This window comes from Oncorhynchus clarkii, chromosome 29, assembly GCF_045791955.1.
Source record: "Oncorhynchus clarkii lewisi isolate Uvic-CL-2024 chromosome 29, UVic_Ocla_1.0, whole genome shotgun sequence".
Taxonomy (NCBI): domain Eukaryota; kingdom Metazoa; phylum Chordata; class Actinopteri; order Salmoniformes; family Salmonidae; genus Oncorhynchus; species Oncorhynchus clarkii.
Window position 1 is genome coordinate 28,887,330 of NC_092175.1, and position 20,053 is coordinate 28,907,382.

The 20,053-nt window shown below is 42.4% G+C and overlaps 2 protein-coding genes across 4 annotated transcripts; one reads left to right on the forward strand and one right to left on the reverse strand.

Moving 5' to 3' along the window:
- The first annotated feature begins 2,990 nt into the window (after nucleotides 1-2,990).
- LOC139388122 (peptidyl-prolyl cis-trans isomerase FKBP2-like) lies at nucleotides 2,991-6,224 on the forward strand. The gene is made up of 6 exons (XM_071134696.1): nucleotides 2,991-3,105; nucleotides 3,564-3,721; nucleotides 4,355-4,467; nucleotides 4,670-4,716; nucleotides 5,343-5,378; nucleotides 5,503-6,224. The coding sequence occupies exons 2-6, from the start codon at nucleotides 3,566-3,568 to the stop codon at nucleotides 5,562-5,564; spliced, it is 414 nt and encodes a 137-aa protein (XP_070990797.1). The 5' UTR covers nucleotides 2,991-3,105; nucleotides 3,564-3,565; the 3' UTR covers nucleotides 5,565-6,224.
- A 75-nt stretch (nucleotides 6,225-6,299) lies between these two features.
- On the reverse strand, nucleotides 6,300-10,659 carry LOC139387988 (protein phosphatase 1 regulatory subunit 14B-like). Of its 3 annotated transcripts, none has more exons than XM_071134446.1 (5): nucleotides 10,580-10,659; nucleotides 10,129-10,337; nucleotides 8,379-8,462; nucleotides 8,135-8,167; nucleotides 6,300-7,908 (listed from the first exon to the last, which is right to left on the reverse strand). In XM_071134446.1, the coding sequence occupies exons 2-5, from the start codon at nucleotides 10,321-10,323 to the stop codon at nucleotides 7,822-7,824; spliced, it is 399 nt and encodes a 132-aa protein (XP_070990547.1). In that variant the 5' UTR covers nucleotides 10,324-10,337; nucleotides 10,580-10,659; the 3' UTR covers nucleotides 6,300-7,821. The 3 variants fall into 3 exon arrangements, with proteins under 3 accessions (XP_070990547.1, XP_070990545.1, XP_070990546.1); XM_071134444.1 differs by having other exon boundaries at nucleotides 10,506-10,630; XM_071134445.1 differs by lacking the exon at nucleotides 10,580-10,659 and having other exon boundaries at nucleotides 10,129-10,505.
- Between the last annotated feature and the right edge of the window lie 9,394 nt (nucleotides 10,660-20,053).

The window sequence follows — 20,053 nt, forward strand, 5'->3', positions numbered from 1 at the left end:
TGGTCATGTGACCTACTGACCTCAAACTACTTTCAGAATGTCCACGGACTGGCGGAGACGGGCGCCACGAGGAATCCAGTGCGGTAACGCGACCGATCCTGGAGAAGCTTGCGGGAGCCCCGATCCTGGAGAAGCTTGCGGGAGCCCCTGGGAGAGTTCTCTTTTCTTTGTGATGAGCAGGGCGCCCTGGAATTGGTTCGCCCCGAGAGAGGGGCCCAAGCCCTGGAAAGCATTGCAGTTTCGTTATTGTCTGGTGAGCTATCCCTGGCCCTTGAAAATCTGGGGGAGAGGGTGTGAATCTCACACCGGGCCATACCCATATCCGCAGCAGGTCTCCAAGGCGAACAGCCTCTGGCATGTTATAATAATGTAGGTAAGGGAAGTTGACAAAAAAGAGACGTAACTTCGGGATAAGGATTGGCTCTAAGGGCTCGGTCGGTCGGGCTGGGCTGGGCTCGAGCTGCGGCTTGGGGAGCAGTCGCTCCATTGCCCTCCTCTCGCCACTATTGGAAGTTTTTTGTGGGGCTCATCTCGCGGTCTCTCGTCTGTGGTCTCGCAAGGGGCTGTGTGCGGGGGTTTGAAGGCGGACCGGTGGGGGGTTAGGTTCGGCGGTTGGTGGCGGCATCTCTGGACGTGCGCCGGGCCCTTCTCGTGGATCTCCCCAGCTACGGCGCTCGCCAGCCCCACACATTGTAGGTGGGGTGGTCTCCTTTACACTCACTAGACTTGAGGCGGAGCCTAAACCCATTGGCCCCGCAGTGATAGGGCATTGCATGGATCTGGCTCATGACCTACGGAGTGGAGAGAGGTATCTCCAGCTTGTCTGGGGAGGGAGGCGTACATCTGATGTGGGTAGGACCATCCACGCCCATTGATTTGCTGCGGAACCATAAAATGGACAGAAGAAGTCTAGGTTCCCACTGGGCACGGATCACTGAATGTCAACTTGATGAAATTCAAAGGAGCGTACCCACCTGTCGCGGTCACACTCAAATCACCCGTGGGGTGACTGTGACCGCCTCATGTCAAAGTGCTGGTAAAGGTGGTTCCTATGTCCCGGAGGGCTGACTAGGCTAGCAAATTATTAAAAGGGGATGATTATTTTCTGTTACTTCTTCTGAACATCCGGTCGATGGTAGATACAGCGAGGGATATTTGGTTCTCAAGCCTATAAGTATTGTGCTGGCACTTGATGTCGATTGGGTGTAAAAATCCAGTTAAAGTCCGCTGAAGGTTAGTAGCGGGCAACTGCCCAGTTTGTAAGACAGAAAAGCCTCTGATGATACCACCGGGCGTGACTCGAATGGATGTCAATTTGATTATATCTGACTGTAACATGCTACCCAAAGTGAGGAAATTCGATGAAGTGGGGATAAACGGCGGGACATAATTAAGAGTCTCTTGAGGTAGCCAAATGCCTCGTCATCTCATTAGTGATGCGCTGGAATGGATGAACGAGAAACGTATGAGATGAAAAGGGACAAACTAAAGGGTGTGCAATATAGAAGGGTAGTCATTGGACATTCTGAACCTTGTTTGAAGTCAGTAGGTCACATGACCAAGGAGCTATTGAAATTCAAACATTTTAATAAATAATTTAAAATAGTGCGAGATGTTAATCGACAAAAAAAAAGGTGTGTGCGATGTGTGTTTATGCCATCGCGTTAGCTAGAACCAGTTTTTAGAAGTTTTAGGAGTAATGGTTAAAGAGCTTTCGAAATTAGAATATTTTGATTTGTCACTATGTTGACGGTCCCTAACTGCCTTTGGTGGACGTAAGGAAAACTACAGGAAAATATCCGTTGAATATCCAACCTGAATCTGTCTTTGCTTCAGTAGTCTGAATGTAGAGAGAGAATGAGGCAGGCTGTATATATTTGGTGTGCATGGCAACGATAACCTTTATAATGGTTTCTCTCTCTGTTTTTCTGTTACTCTGTTTCTCGCACACACACAAATTGTGTCATATGAACCCTAATGGAAAACCTTGTTGGAAAATAATGCCGTAATTACGGTTCAATCGAGTACAGGCTCGATTGGTGGGAAGGCGGGTAGTTGTTGAAGACAACTTAGTAAAGAGGTTTCCAAAAGGGTTCTAAGGCTGTCCCCATTGGAGAACCCTTTTGGGGTTCTACCTAGAACCAAAAAAGGGTTCTTCAAAGAGTTATCCTATGGGGACAGAAAAATAATCCTTTAAGGTTCTAGAAAGCACCTTTTTTTTCTAAGAGTGTACGTTAAATGGCAAGCTTGAGGAATCTGCATTATTTTGCCGTGCTAATAGTCTATAAGGTAAATAGGTGACTGACATTCCACTAATAGGAAAGAGGAGAAGGTACAAGGTGCTATGCTGATGATGATACGTGTGTATTCATTCCCATTATGCCTGTAGAATAGGAAACAAAAGTGAATTATGTTATGCTTACTGGATTAAGTTAAATTGGCATTCAGACCAACCTCCTTGATTGAACTTCTGTAAACTACATTACAATGGATGGCTCTCATCTGAAAGGAGGCTAAAAGTGTCCAGGAGGACTTTCAGTCAATATACTGCTATTGATCATACACAGGTAATCACATTCCTGCATAGCTGCATTTTGTGTGTGTGTGTGTGCACGCATGTGAATGTGTGAGTGAACAACAGGGTGGTGGAGAAACTATAGGAGGACAACCTCATTGTAATAATGGGTGGAATGGAACAGCGTCAAACATGTGGTTTCCATGTTTGATACAGTTCCATTCCAGCCATTACAATGAGCCCGTCCTCCTATTGGTCCTCCCACCAGCCTCCTCTGGTGTGCACGCATGAGTGTGTGTGATGATAATTGTGTGTCAAATGATAATTCAAAAATATTATGCTCCTGTTTGTTATTATCAATATAATGTAGCTACAACATATCGGTCTGCTTTAGTGCTTTTATTCCATCACATACTTTGCCACCACCTGCCGGACAGTTCAAGATTAGCTATTTTCTCTGCTAGCTCTGAGAACGGACCAATAGCATGACAGAAAATCATTGCGTAGACATATCTGGGACATTCATTCAATCACTCGGCTTCGGAACATTTGGAAGCACACCGACCATCTTTTGTGTTTTATTAACACTGGTAAGCTTCTTGAGAAATGATTAATGACTAGCTTTTGAAACGCATGAAGGCTCAATACATTTTTTGAGGAACCTAGCTAAAGTAATTGGCATAACGGATATCAGATACTGGCACAACAGATACTAGCTAGCTAACGTTAGCTAACGTTAAGTTAACTAGTTTGCCCCAATCGTCAGGCTTGAGGCGTATAGTTCTATGTAGCCATATAACTATTAAACATATGTTTATGTTTTGATAATGACAATGAAACTTACACACATATGCTCCCATTTATGATTGAATCACAAATAGATTTATAGATATAGTTAGCTCAGCTACACAGCTTCCATTTTATTTTTCCAATCATGCGCCCATTGATGATGACGTGTAGCAAGTTTATAAACTACGTTAGGTAGCCAGATGGAAGCCTATGAGATTTGCACTCTGTCTTAACATTAACTCTCTCATGTGTACCCCAGAAATGAGGCTTTGTCTGCTGTTTGTGGTCACTCTGGTGTCCCTGGCTCCGGCAGTTTGCGGGGGCGACAAAAAGAAGCTCCAAATTGGTATCAAGAAAAGAGTTGACAACTGCCCCATCAAGTCGCGTAAAGGGGATGTGCTGAACATGCACTACACCGTGAGTAAAAATGGAGATGCTTCTCCAATTAGACACTGAATGAAAAACATGTCCTAAAGCAGTATATATTTTCATTTTAGGCCAAGATGTACTGTTAAGGCGTGTAGACTAGCTTTACTAGCCGACTTCTAAGACCCCATTATATGTAAATTAAATACTTAATTTAAACGTGAATTGATTCTCAATTGTGGTATGGTTCTAGAAACATAAAGCCCTCTACTTTCATATCACATCAAAATAATTGTACAAATGCAAAATATACACTTATTATGCAGTGGCGGTCAGTGCTGTTTAAGATCCGATTTTTAAAAAAAATAATGCGCATGGTCTTATTTCTATTGGATGACTGTCATTCATATTAATTTCACCTAGTTCAATTTAACAGCGATAGGTTTAGGCTACTACTTGATACTTTGATTTTCCATATACCCATCATGAAGTTGCTACAACCTAGCCTACGAATGCAAGTTTAGGTACATACAGGTCGTAGGTACATACAGGTCTAGAGAGAAATGTCATGTTATGCACTGCAGTTCTAGCTAGCTGTAGCCTATGCTTTTAGTACTAGATTAATTCTCTGATCCTTTGATTGGGTGGACAACATGTGTTTAGTCAATAACTGTTTGTCTGCAGGGAAAGCTGGAGGATGGAACAGAGTTTGACAGCAGCATTCCAAGGAACCAGCCATTCACCTTTACTCTGGGAACCGGACAAGTCATCAAAGGCTGGGACCAGGGCCTGCTCGGGTTGGTGCCTGTTTTTTACGTTCCCCCTGTTGACTACTAGTGTCCTCATGCATTGGATGACTTGTGAGGACTTACATTTGCAGATCGTGTAAAAACTATAGTGATGTTCTTTTGGATATAAGGTGTAACAAAAAAAACAACATTGATTTCTGACCCCTGCATTCAAGGTTCTTAATCCATCAATCCCACTTTCTCTCTTTAGAATGTGTGAGGGAGAGAAGAGGAAACTGGTCATCCCCTCAGAGCTCGGTGAGTTTGCCCACTGATACTTCACATTTCACTGTCCCAATGACCACTGATACTTCACATTTCACCGTCCCAATGACCACTGATACTTCACATTTCACTGTCCCAATGACCACTGATACTTCACATTTCACCGTCCCAATGACCACTGATACTTCACATTTCACTGTCCCAATGACCACTGATACTTCACATTTCACTGTCCCAATGACCACTGATACTTCACATTTCACCGTCCCAATGACCACTGATACTTCACATTTCACTGTCCCAATGACCACTGATACTTCACATTTCACTGTCCCAATGACCACTGATACTTCACATTTCACCGTCCCAATGACCACTGATACTTCACATTTCACCGTCCCAATGACCACTGATACTTCACATTTCACTGTCCCAATGACCACTGATACTTCACATTTCACCGTCCCAATGACCACTGATACTTCACAGGCTTCACCACATTACTGCTGACTGAATCTAGGTCATTTTTTATTTTATTGCACCTGCTTAGAGTTATATTAACCCATCCATTATTACGCAAGATAAAAGTCTTGCCTTGTAGTCCATTTTCCTACACTCCCACTGTTCTGATCTCTCCATTCACATGACTTGTTTTGTAGGATACGGAGACAGAGGAGCACCTCCTAAGATTCCAGGTAATTCGGATATTTCTCTAGATCTACCACTGGCTTGCTCTACAAGTCAGTCTCTGAGGTAACCATGTCTTTATTGTGAATAGCTTTCCACCATATTAGTTTAACTACCCTGTGTCTCCAACAGGTGGTGCCACTCTCATTTTTGAAGTGGAACTACTCGGCATCGAGAGGAGGTCTGACTTATAGTGAACATCAACTTAAAACAAAATAAGCTGCCTGTTAGTGCTGTTTTTAAGTCACTGTGGCTGCCCTACCATAACTTCTTCCTTAACTCCTACTTACCCAAGACAATGCACAGGGGGACTGTTTCTCTTTAGCATTAGTCGTTGCACTGAAATACTGTATAGTGCTAAAAGCTGTTGAAGATCCTACATAATATAGATACTATTCAACTATAGCTAACATCATATGTAACTGGTACTCCCTGGTGAATTTGAACTCCAATGCCTTAAACATTATACATTTTTGCAAGAAAATAATAATTGTTAGTTCCGCATTCAAAATGGCCCCTTCCATCATTCCAGTGTTATGTTTTTCTAAATGTGAGACCAACTAGCTCTTTGACTTAAATTAATCGTCATTTTTGAGTATTTTACTAGCCTGATAAGTGTAACTTACAGGGTACGTATCATGCCGAGGGAACTAGTCGAACAACATACATGCACTATGGTAGCACAAGATAAGCGATAGTGCACTGTTCAATGGGTTTTTAGGCTCTATTGAATGGAGTATTTGTCAATGAATTTTAGTTTTGGAATTCCAATTTCACTTCATTGGTATATAAGACTTGACCAATGTTCATGTTTCAGTTTGTTTAAATTGATTAAAGATATTTGGATTTTAAAAGTGTGACTGCTAGTGTTTTTTTCCTGCAAGTACATTACAATAACATCGTAAGTGCACGCAAGTCAGAGTAGGTAAAACACGTATTGAATTTTAATAAAAATGTAACAAATTGTTAAACAGCACCATTAAGTATTGCTACATTACGTCACTACAGTTTTGCAATCACATCTTAAACACACACACCACAGATTATGCAGTCGCCTACTGTACCTCCAGCACTCTAAAATGAACCCAGTTCATGATTTGATTCAGTCTTCAACGTGATGCAGGTTCTAGGAGATGCACTGCGAATCTGGTAGTTAAAAGCCTGCCCAAAATAACATCTCAATGGGGTCCAAAAGATTAAGGAATTATAGTAATGAGGTGTACACATGCGGGCGCAGCGAAATGCAGGACCAATTGTCATACTTTTCAAAGACATTGCTTAATCCACAATAGTCGATACAATCATTGCTGTGGTCTTCTAAGGCCGAAGTCCTTTTCGCAGTGCTTACTGTATGGTTAATGACTAAGTGTTTTGGGTTTGAGAAACAAGTAGAAAGGCCTTCGCTTTATATAGCTTTTTATCTACTTGGGTCAGGTCTGAGAAACAGACCCACCCCGTCACTCTCAGGCACCAGGGTGGAGGATATGGAGGGGAAAACAGTTGAACCATATGTTATAGTAGGACTCAAAAGCATTCACTGTAGTGAAAGTTCATGTCATGGATTTAAATGGGCTCTAACCCTAATTTGCAAATGTTTTCCTGTGTTTTATAGAGTCAGTCATGCATTATTCCCAAAATGTATATTTAACAAAAAATGTGCGCAATGAAAACGCGTAGGCTACTGATGTTATTACAGTGCCTTGTGTGGCATGCTGGTGTTTGTCTTTGATAACTGTCCACACTTGCTCATGTCAAAGGTGTAACAAAAAGCATAATGTTCACTCCCAGTAGTCCAGTGTGAAATGTTGAAAAGCCCTTCATGCTTCCCTTTCAAAAAATATATTAGACAGGTGATGACAGTGCTCGGCTTGAAATCATTACACAGACTTAACTAACGTTTCCCCAAATAAACCATTCTTGAGTAACACTTTGCTTCTCTATAAATCCTAGTTAAAATGGCATCGTAAAAATGACATGGCTCCAACTATTACCAACCAAGGATAGTTCACTATTTCTAGCTGTTACTATACATACAGTGATGTTGACTAATCAACTAACCAAAGAGTTACATGTGTTAGACTGCATAAAGTTGCATCTGTCATGACTCACTATGAGCTGTCATGAGGTTTATGTACTTGTCATGCTTTGTTGGTGACTTATAGCTCAAGTTAAATGTCATGTTCTTCCTCCATGTCATCAGTTTATCAATGCTGTACTATATTCTGATATTTGAACACTCATCACTTACTACTGTATATGTATAACATGATTATAAATCCACAAATAGTTTTAACAAAGACAGAGACATAGTAATCCCTGCTGCAGAGATTTGATTGGTCGATCTTCTTCCCTCTACCAATCCTGCTGAAGGAAGGATTCTAGGTGCTGAGGGTTTCTAGCTGGGTGTCTCTGTGTAGAACTGAGTTGTAATCAGTTGGGGGTGTTCTGAAGCTAAGGAGAAGATTTGTCATTCTTTTTGGGCAGGGTGCTGAGTTTCTGCAGACCTTTAACCTTCTCTAGGAGAGCCGTGACAAAGTCCTGCAGTAAATGAACAATGGAGGGTGATGTGAGACTGAACAACTGTTATCATACATGTTACTGTATTACTCATTTATTTGAGAAACTCAGTCAAAACAATGGATGGGAAGTTGGTTCCAGACAGTTATTTTCAGTTGATCAGTCACTCTAATGCTGGATTTAAAGCTTAACAGAAGCAGAATAATAACAGAAGCAGATAATAATCTTATTCTAATTTTGAACTTACATCTGTAGGTTTGTAACAGTCAACCAGCAAACCCTGCGAAACAGTACGAAGTGAAAGAGGAAATTAACTCCATTAGAAGAGCCGAATCCTAACTTGAAATCAACATGGGTAACTGTAAATGCATGTAATGATATGGGAGATTTCCCATCACATTTTGAGATTGACCTAAAGTAAGGATTCAGCCCTCGATACAAATGAACAATAGTGGATTTGTAATCAATATAGAATAGGGTTTAGCGGTCACCTTGACCCTGGATGCCCGGTCTCCATCAGTGGGCATATCCAACAGCTCATCCACATCAATTTCCAACTCTGGAATCTCCTCCTCCTGAGAGAGGCAAAGGCAGTGAGAGAGACAGTGATGGTGATAGACAAAGACATAGACACAGAAAATATAGAGAAAACAACAGAGAGGAGAGTAGAAAAAAACGAATTAATATATCTGACAGCCTAAGGATCAAACCCAATATTTTTGCACAGCAGTCTCACCTCTGAACATCCTCCATAGGTCCCCAATGTCCCCAATGTCCCTAGCTTCCTCCCTCTGCTTCTCAACACAACAGGATGGGCTGAACCCCCTATGTGGTGTGTACTGATAACAATACACACAGACTTCCTGACTGCTGTCTACTCAATTCAACATGACTGTTTAGAAGTAGACATCCCTATAGAAATACAACATTACAATACAATCTCCAGTTAGTACATTGTATTGCTGTTTACATGCCTATAATCTACAGCCCAAGGACCTAGTCAGGAGGTCAAATAGTAGTTACAAGAGCCCACACTCATATAACATAGGCCAATCAGAAAACACTCAGCATCTCCTCTGACCCTGGCACAACCCTGAGTACCAGAGTTGCCTAAATCAAAACACTGATAAATCACATTCATATCTCCCACTATATGTCACCCTCTGCTCCAGCCAAGGTAATTATTAGTTCAATTAGCACTTTACTAGTCCAGTTGGTCTCTCTGAGGACCATGTGACATAGGTAATGGTCAATGTCGTTACAGTCCAATAATGCGTAATGTGCCGGCGCTGCATGCTACTTCTCAACCTATAATGTTAACCATATTGTTCCCAACTTATCTGATGCATAGGTGCTGCTGCAACACCTTTATGTGAATAGTTCATGTGTTATTGTGTGTCAAAACACCTGATCAATTCAGTTTTCAAGACCAGTGGTTCCTAACTCTGGTTCTCTAGTACCCCTGACAAGCACATCTGATTGAACTAGTCAACTAATCATCAGGCACTCAATGAGCTGAATCAGGCATGTTTGTCCAGGGCTACAACATAAATGTGTACTGTCAGGGGTACTGGAGGACTGGAGCCAATGGACTCTAGACATGCCTAAAGGGTGCTGTAAAAATATGTTGTTTACAGGGATCATTCATGAAGATGATCACCTCATAGTTGTTCATGCTGAATACATCACACACATGTCATGCTGTGCACTGTCATGCAGTATGTGCCAACGCATTTCCATGGAGAAGCAGAGAGTGTGGGGTGGGATATCTATCCATAGTCAATGATATTTCCTTTGTTAAAGACAATCAGGCATTGCCATTATGTAACATTTGAAGTGGTCATCACATGCTAATCCAACAGAGTAGGCAGGCTGTACTGTAATTGCTTTGCAGGTGCAGTGGCCATAGAACTCAGTGCCAACCGGCCTATCCTCCTACTTATCAATACATTATGCACACATTTTATTGAAACAGCACATTCTGTCACTCGCTACCTGAGCAGACACCTAATTTATTCACATGTTTAGTACAGTATTACAATTATGTGGCCACGCCCTACATTGTGTCTGTAATTCCCACTCATATTTGTCTATATTATTGTAGCCCCTAGGTTTTAATATTACTGCAATCCTATAGCCTACATCAATCCCAATCAAGGTAGAGATCATTGAAAACAAAAACAAAAAACGAATGGGGATTTTTTTTACTGTAAACAAATAATGGATTGTGTCATTGCCTACCTCACAGTCGTATAAATCCGTTAACTGCTCAATTATCCACTCCTCTAAATTGAGTCGCTTCCTCAGCTCTTTTCTATCGTATTTCACGGTTACCCGGCCTTGCTTCTGGACGACTTCTGAATCCTCGGTACCGGGAGGCGTTTGGAAATAAACCCGCGTTTGAGCGGTTGAATCCTGGCTTGTTAACGTCGCCATTGTCCTATGCCCGTCTAGATTAGACCGGTTCGAAATTAGATGCGGTTATTCGACGTGTATTTCTTATCAGCAGTTTAAATACTGGGTATGCAATACGCTATTGTTCTCTCTGACCGAAGTTGCATTGTATTTTCCAAAATTACTGAGCTACGCATTAAAATAATTTAGGCTAGAATACTCACGCAAATACTTCAAACAGATTAAATTATCGATTACAGGCAGGTCAAACAAATAAGTGAGCATACAGAACATTCACCTCCTTCAGCTGTAGACCTACAGTCCTATACTGGTATAGGCAAAATTGTTGCACAGTCCAAATCCGGTATTAGGCCCTGTCACTTGGTACATTCTAACACATCGTTATTTACCAAGTGAAATATAATATGCATTTAATTGTACCTGTAGCCGAATTTTTTTTAATAGATAAATCACATGGAAATAACTCTTACGTAATGCATCATTGTAGACTCCCAATCGCCATATTTCTATTTTGGACTATCCCAAGTACCAAATGTCAATGATTATGAATCATGCACCTTTACTTCAGCTTTTTATGGATAGGCCACGCCATTGTGACCTATATTGCATTCGGAAAGTATTCAGACCCCTTTTTTTCACATGTTGTTACGTTACAGCCTTATTCTAAAATTGATTACATCGTTTTTCTTTCTTTCATCAATCTACACACAATACACCATAATGACAAAGCAAAAATTGGCAAATGTATAAAAACAAAAAACCTGAAATATCACATTTACCTAAGTATTCAGACCCTTTACTCAGTACTTTGTTGAAGCACCCTTGGCAGCAATTACAGCCTCGGCTACAAGCTTGGCACCTGTATTTGGGGAGTTTCTCCCATTCTTCTCTGCAGATCCTCTCAAACTCTGTCATTTTGGATGGGAAGAGTTGCTGCACAGCTATTTCCAGGTCTCTCCAGAGATGTTAGATCGGGTTCAAGTCCGGGCTCTGGCTGGGCCACTCAAGGACATTCAGAGACTTGTCCCGAAGCCACTCCTGCTTTGTCTTGGCTGTGTACTTAGGACCGTTGTCCTGTTGAAAGGTGATCTTTCACCCCAGTCTGAGGTCCCGAGTGCTCTTGAGCAGGTTTTCATCAAGGATCCTGACTAGTCTACTAGTACCTGCCGCTGAAAACATCTCCACAGCATGATGCTGCCACCACAATGCTTCCCCGTAGGGATGATACCACCACAATGCTTCCCCATAGGGATGCTGCCACCACAATGCTTCCCCGTAGGGATGATACCACCACAATGCTTCCCCGTAGGGATGCTGCCACCACAATGCTTCCCCGTAGGGATGCTGCCACCACAATGCTTCCCCGTAGGGATGCTGCCACCACAATGCTTCCCCGTAGGGATGATACCACCACAATGCTTCCCCGTAGGGATGCTGCCACCACAATGCTTCCCCGTAGGGATGATACCACCACAATGCTTCCCCGTAGGGATGCTGCCACCACAATGCTTCCCCGTAGGGAGGCTGCCACCACAATGCTTCCCCGTAGGGATGATACCACCACAATGCTTCCCCGTAGGGATGCTGCCACCACAATGCTTCCCCGTAGGGATGCTGCCACCACAATGCTTCCCCGTAGGGATGCTGCCACCACAATGCTTCCCCGTAGGGATGCTGCCACCACAATGCTTCCACGTAGGGATGCTGCCACCACAATGCTTCCCCGTAGGGATGCTGCCACCACAATGCTTCCCCGTAGGGATGCTGCCACCACAATGCTTCCCCGTAGGGATGCTGCCACCACAATGCTTCCCCGTAGGGATGCTGCCACCACAATGCTTCCACGTAGGGATGCTGCCACCACAATGCTTCCCCGTAGGGATGCTGCCACCACAATGCTTCACCTAAGGGATGGTGCCAGGTTTCCTTCAGACGTGGGGCGCTTGGCATTCAGGACAAAGAGTTCAATCTTGGTTTCATCAGACCAGATAATCTTGTTTCTCAGGGTCTGAGATCCTTTAGGTGCCTTTTGGCAGACTCCCGGCGGGCTGTCATGTGCCTTTTACTGAGGAGTGGCTTCCGTCTGGCCACTCTAACATAAAGGCCTGATTGGTGGAGTGCTGCAGAGATGGTTGTCCTTCTGGAAGGTTCTCCCATCTCCACGGAGGAACTCTAGAACTCTGTCAGAGTGACCATCGGGTTCTTGGTCACCTCCCTGACCAAGGCCCTTCTACCCCCGATTGCGCAGTTTGGGTGGGAGGCCAGCTTTAGGAAGAGTCTTGATGGTTCCAAACTTCTTCCATTTAAGAACGATGGAGGCCACTGTGTTCTTGCGACCTTCAATTAATAATTTTTTGGGTACCCTTCCCCAGATTTGTGCCTTGACACAATCCTTTCCTTCGACCTCATGGCTTGGTTTTTACTTTGACATTCAATGTCAACTGTGGGACCTTATATACAGTAGATAGGCGTGTGCCTTTCCAAATCATGGCCAATCAATTGAATTTACCACAGGTGGACTTCAATCAAGTTGTAGAAACATCTGAGTTGTCAACTAATGTGAATTCAACATGAAATCAACCAAACATTTCAACCTGTCATTGGATTTAGGGGTGGATCGAAATGTACATAATGGTTACCTGAAGGAAATTGGGGAAGGGTCATGCTTTTTCAATTTCAGTCAAGGGGAGGGTTTAGTAATTTTTTGTATCTAGTCCAGGGGAGGGTCATGTAATTTGTAATTGATGGAATTTCAATATTTGTCAGTGTTTTTGAACGAGTTGCTTATTAGGCTGTATCAATGTGTGCCCAATTCCGCACCTCATCTATACCTATAGGCTATTTAGTGTGGTCTCAATCAAATTATCCATAGCCTATATGAAGTGCATGCTCAGAGAAGCACAGAGCAATGTTATATTTCTAAGATAGCTGCAGGGATGGTGTAAATATATCTAGGCTGCATTACACATGGCAAGGGACATTCCAACCCTGAGCCCTGACCTGCTCTGCTCTTGCTGATCAAAAACGTTTTTGTGTACTGCCTAACCAATGGTTGTACTGTGTAGGCCTAAGGTGTCAGTTCAGGAGGAAAGTCAAAGGCTTCTTCCAAAATGTATTTATTTGGCATAGTCCAAAAAATCTTGCCCGTGGACTGACCTTTAGCGACCTATGTTCTGTTCAGTTTGAAAAGGAGAGCGCAAAGATGAGGAGGACCGGAGGTCAACTTTGATATCTTGCTTCTACTATAATTGATTTGATAAAAAATAATATGTTTCTTGCCCAGGATGTAGGCCTATTTATCAGAGTTATTTATCTCACAATAAGCCAGATTCAAGTAACTTACATTGTGGTGCTGAAACTTGAAGAAGCAGCCGTGGAACAATTCATCGGAAATGGACAGCTCATGGTGCTGAAATTAAACAAATTCAAGTAGGCATAATTCATTTAAAATGTCTTAATTTTAAATAGACTTTACTGATAACAAGAGGGCTTTGTGTTGGAGCCTATTTCTTCCTATTTAAGAAATAAGAGGTAGGCCTACCTGTTTGACGGAAGAAATTAGGCTGCTGCTATATCCATACATGTGTCAGTCAATTCCTTCACTCTTTAAATAGCCTGTCATTGAAGGGCTGTTAAGTTAAAACCAAGACTTGAATTGAGAGGGTATAAGAGGGTATGCCATATGTCTACCTTTTATTAATGAAAATGGCAAAAAGCACAGGCCTACCCCTAGTTAGCTTAAGATTTTGAAGAAAGTAAACATATCTGATTATGTAAAGTGATCTATAACAGTGCTTTGGTCCACAATGCTTTATGCTAGAAATGAACTGTAAAATACCTGGAGAATATGTGAATTTATTTCGATGCATATTAGGATATCATTGTTTTGTTTCAGAGGCTGAGCGACATACAACCTTCTATAGCCGAGGAGACAAAAAATTGACTTTGCCTGTGAAGTAATCTAATTCTGTCACTATCAATTGATTAAGATGTTCACTTTCTGTACAATATAAGAGGTTTTAACACAGACAGCTTCTAGGGAAACTCTTAAGACATTCTCTCGTTGGGTTAAGCCATGGAGGAAGAGTAGCCAGCAGTTAACCTTCCATTTTTCTGTGTTATAATCTGTCTGGAGTGTAAAGTTAGGCCTAACTTTTGAAAGGACCATGCCCAGATTCCTAATGATGTCTCAGATTGATTTATTTGCAATCAGGGACAGTTTCGTTGCAAACAAAACACACTGATTTGGCATTGGAGAAATATGATAAGATGAACTCTGTCCATACTTAGCCTGTAATTTCAGTAATTTGTGTGGTATTATTAGGTTGGGTTTCTGTATAGCACTTTGTGACATCTGCTGATGTGAAAAGGGCTTTATAAATACACTGATTGATTAAAAAACATTCTGCTTATATGTAAAATCATGTAGAATTGCATGAAATGTTTACAAAAATCAAAATTTTCTCGGACCTGCAAATACAATGATAGATTCATGCAATGCTTTTACTATAAAGTAGATAATCCCACTTCTGCTCAACCTTCTGTCACGCAGCCCTGTGCAAAATCCCTGCATTGCCATGTAATGCTTACAGGACGGTTTCTAAGGCTCTAAGGCTAAGGCTCTGGTCTGTAGATATGGTCTCTGCTATCCACTTTATGTTTCATTATTATTTGGGTTATAGGAGAGGGTCACCCTTTTTTCATGCATTCATGGAGGGTTCAGGTCAAATCTATTTTGCTGAAGGGAGGGGCATCCGTTTTCATTTCAGAGGTCTGATTTTCTCCAAATAGCCCTTATTATCAATAACGTTCACTTCCTTAGGTTAAATTCATTGGGTGAAAAAAAAGACTAAATTCCCTTTACATTGATGACTTTTTGCAAATCCAATCAGTTTTCCACGTTGATTCAATGTCATCACACGTACTTTTTTGGTTGAAATTATGTGGAAACAACATTGATTCAACTTGTTTTTCCCCAGTGGATATTAACGCAATTGTAATGTGAAATCAACGCTATGAAGAAAACAAGATAAGTGAGAAAGGTCATTGTGAAAAAGGTAGGCCTACCACCAGAGGTCAGACAGCAACCATTATTCCTATCTACAGTACCTGGGAAGCAATGCCTCATCCTTACCATTGTTGACAGTGTTGTCATTCCACCACTGGAGGGCCAGAACAGTGACATTAATGATACTGTATCTATGAACACAGAGGCCATGGGGATAAGGCTGGCTGATATTGAAAGATTATTAAGACTCAGATTAAATGGAAGTGGTGAGGGAAGCAGGGATGAAGATCAACCGAAGCAGGGGATTTGGTCATGCTTGGAGCTTGGTGAAGGGCAACTGTAATGTTTGATAAGATGAAAACACTTCTCTGGAAATGTGGTTCCAAGCCACGTCCTCTATCATCATACCATATCAATATGACATGGTCCCAACGGTTACTGAGATGCAGTCTGGCCAAGAAACACCTACTTTGTTGAGCCTTCAGATGGCATCTTTTCTTTCCAGCCGGGCTGATGGTTGACAGTGGAGCCAATGGAGTATCCCAGCTGTACAATATCCTGGCTGAGAATGTGCCTGAGCAGGACCTGCAAATTCTATCTGTGTATTGCAGCCTGGGGGGATTTCAGAGTTTGTGTACCTCATCCCTTCATCCCTAATGCAGCATGTCATTGGCTCCGTGGCCATGTGTATCAGTGATCTAGATTAGAGCAGTATGGTCCTCCATGGCACAGTTTCCTCCTCCCTGCTCATTCTCTGTGAATGCTCTTTGTCAAGTGAAGATTGCACTGTCCTACAAAAAGCCAATAAAAAATACATGAGGATTTCACAGCAGTGGCTCGGTTGTTTAAAAGTTCATCAGCAAAATGTAGCAGAGCGTAAATGCTCTTCCTTAAGTGTGTGTGTGGGGTGGGGGTGGGGGTGGGGGTGGGGGGGGGTTGAGGGTAAAATCTACCATAACAGAAAGCCTTTTAGCTTTAATATTTTCAAGTTAATAAAAATACACACAAACATGAACTTTCTAAGCAGAATATCAATTCCATTTTCAACGATCTGACAGGTGTGAAAAGCTGTGGTGTCTTACTGTTCAAGGGTTATGCTGGTACTGATGTGATTATCATTAAGTGTGTGGAACTCTAGCAGGGCATTTTCACTTGATTTAGGCACCAGACATTTGGGAGAATGGGGATGGATGTATTCCGTAGCTCTGAAGTTCAGTGTTACAGTGTGATTGAAATTTAAAGGCAATGTTCCCTCGCTATTAGAGACTGCATTCACGGTAAAATGCTGCATATGTCGGCTCAATATGAAATTTCGATCGCACAGTCTTTAATGCTTCAGTGAGCCTCCCCATTCTCATCTTACCTGAATTATTTGTGCTCTATTGCAACACACCCACCAATATTACATGTATAATTCAAATGGAAAACACTGGATCAAGTGGTGCTACATACAGTAGCATAGCTGTGTATCAGAGTAAATCAAGTGGGATAACATTAGCCATGTCTTTGGGTTGCTTTTCTCTGGGTCTGATTCATCCTCACTCTTGGAGCTGGCACTATGAAGACAACTAACAAGATTCACCATGTGATTCATTGTCCAAAACAGCCAAGTTAGTTTGGATGAATTTTATTGTATTTACAGTGCCTTCTGAAAGTATTCAGACCCCTTTACTGTTCCACATTTTGTTACGTTACAGCCTTATTCTAAAATGGATTATATAAAAAATAAAATCCTCATCAATCTACACAAAATAACCAATTATAACAAAGCAAAACAGGTTTTTAGAAATGTTAGCAAATTTATTCAAAATAAAAACAGAAATACCTTATTTACACAAGTATTCAGAGCCTTTGCTATGAGTCACAAAATTAATCTCAGGGGCATTCTGTTTCCACTGATCAATCTTGAGATGTTTCTACAACTTGATTGGAGTCCACCTGTGGTAAATTCAATTGATTGGACATGATTTGGAAAGGCACACACCTGTCTATATAAGGTCCCACAGTTGACAGTTCATGTCATCTCTGCAGATCCTCTTAAGCTCTGTCAGGTTGGATGAGGAACGTTGCTGCATCCCCACAGCATGATGCTGCCACCACCATGTTTCACCGTAGGGATGGTATTGGCCAGGTGATGAACAGTGTCTGGTTTCCTCCAGATGTGGGGTGTCATGCCTTTTACTAAGGTGTGGCTTCCATCTGGCCACTACCATAAAGGCCTGATCGGTGGAGTGCTGCAGAGAGGGTTGTCCTTCTGGAATGTTTTCCCATCTCCACAAAGGAACGCTGGAGCTCTGTCAGAGTGACCATCGGGTTCTTGGTCACCTCCCTGACCAAGGCCCTTCTCCCCCGACTGCTCAGTTTGGGTGGGCGGCCAGCTCTAGGAAGAGTCTTGGTGGTTCCAAACTTCTTCAATATAAGAATGATGGAGGCTCCTGTGTTCGTGGGGACCTTCAATGTTGCAGACATGTTTTGGTAGATCTGTGCCTCGCCATAATCCTGTCTCAGAGCTGTATGGACAATTCCTTTGACCTCATGGCTTGGTTTTTGCTCTGTCATGCATTGTCAACTGTGGGACCTTATATAGGCAGGTGTGGCCTTTCCAGATCATGTCCAATCAATTGGATTTACCACAGGTGGACTCCAATCAAGTTTTAGAAACATCTCAAGGATGATCAATGGAAACAAGATACACCTGAGCTCAATTTCAAGTCTCATAGCAAAGGGTCTGAATACTTATGTAAATAAGGGTTTTTAATTTTTTATATAGTTGCAAAATTTTTTTTTTTTTGCTTTGTCATTATGGGGTATTGTGTGTATATTCATGAGATTCACTGTATGTGCTGGGTACATGCTATACTGTATGTGCTGGGTACATGCTATACTGTATGTGCTGGGTACATGCTATACTATATGTGCTGGGTACATGATATTTTTACAAAACAACTCAAACTCATTTCCCCGCAGCAATATCCATGTTCCAATTGCATAAGTCATTATATGAAATTGTTTTCATTTGTGACACTGAACAAAATTATGTCACTGAGCAAAAAGTGTGTCCTTCATGTGTCAGATGACCAACACCTTCAGTTTAGATACATGACAAGCATACTTGAACAGAATGGAATCAATTTCCAATAACAACTATGTGCAAGTGATCCACTGACCATTAAGCTGAGTCATGCATGAATTGCTGCCGTGGCAACTGCGATGTGTGATGGATGACAGTGAATTACAGTGGAGGAAGTTGTTACTGCATTGCACAGGAAAATACAGCTGGCAATAACAATAAGTCTGGCTCAAGTCACTGTCATAAAAACAATGTTTCAATGTTTTCATCTTATTTAGCGCCCTCTGGCAGCCATCATCAGGCTCTGAGCCGCAAGGTTCTGGTTAAGGTTCTGTTACCTTAACTGATTGAGCTCAACAAAGCATAGACATACGGTACACATAATGACATCCCACTGGGCACACACTGGTTGAATCAACGTTGCTTCCACGTCATCTCAATGAAATGATGTGGAGCCAACTTGAAATTGACATTGAATTGATATCTGTGCCCACGTTTCTCCAAGCACATCCCTTAGCTTTTTACAAAAACAGAGGCGGGGTGTCCACCTTCAACTGCGCACTTTCAAGACAGCTACATACCCAGATGGAGGGCCACGTTAAACAGTTACAACTAAGAGCAGATGTATGTAACGAATCCTCACGGAATCCATTCAAACTACAGGCGAGAACCAGAAGGTTTCACTTGAGGTAGAATCCTTTTCTCAGGATGAGAGGCTTGTGGCAGGTGCGGAGGAGGTTTCCCCCCCAGACTTTTTTCAACGACATAACAATACTAATCCTAAACACAAATCCTGGTAGACATCTATGTGGATTAGGTGCGCCAGTGTTGGGGAGGGGTACACTGCACGCTCAGAGAGGGAGGAAGGATGGGCAATCTCCCATGCAGAGGCAGCCGCAGGGTTTTAGACACACTTGACAGTCCAAAGACGCTTAGCCATCACTGAGAAAATGCTGCTTTTCCTTTGGGTGAAGCCGAACATTAATATGCAGAGAATGTGATTCAGCTCAAATGCATTATTAACTACCAGCCCTACATCTATGTTCAAACTTGTCCAGCTCTGGTATTTGATGTGCCTGAGCTCGCGATTATCCCATCAGTATGAATATATACACTATATATACAAAAGTATGTGGACGCCTTCAAATGAGTGGATTTGGCTATTTCAGCCACACCCGTTGCTGACAGCTGTATAAAATTGAGCACACACCAATGCAATCTCCATAGACAAACATTGGCAGTAGAATGGCCTTACTGAAGAGCTCAGTGACTTTCAACGTGGCACCGTCACAGGATTCTATCTTTACAACTAGTCAGTTTGTAAAATTTCTGCCCTGCTAGAGCTGCTCCGGTCAGTAATAAGTGCTGTTTTTGTGAAGTGGAAACGTCTAGGAGCAACAACGGCTCAGCCGCGAAGTGGTAGGCCACACAAGCTCACAGAATGGGACTGCCGAGTGCTGAAGCGTGTAGCCCGTACAAATCGTTTGTCCTCGCAACACTCACTACAGAGTTCGAAACTGCCTCTGGAAGCAAGATCAGCACAAGAACTGTTCGTCAGGAGTGTCACGAATTGGGTTTCCATGGCCGAACAGCCGCACACAAGCTTAAGTTCCCCATGCGCAATGCTAAGCGTCGGCTGGAGTGGTGTGAAGCTCGCCGCCATTGCACTCTGG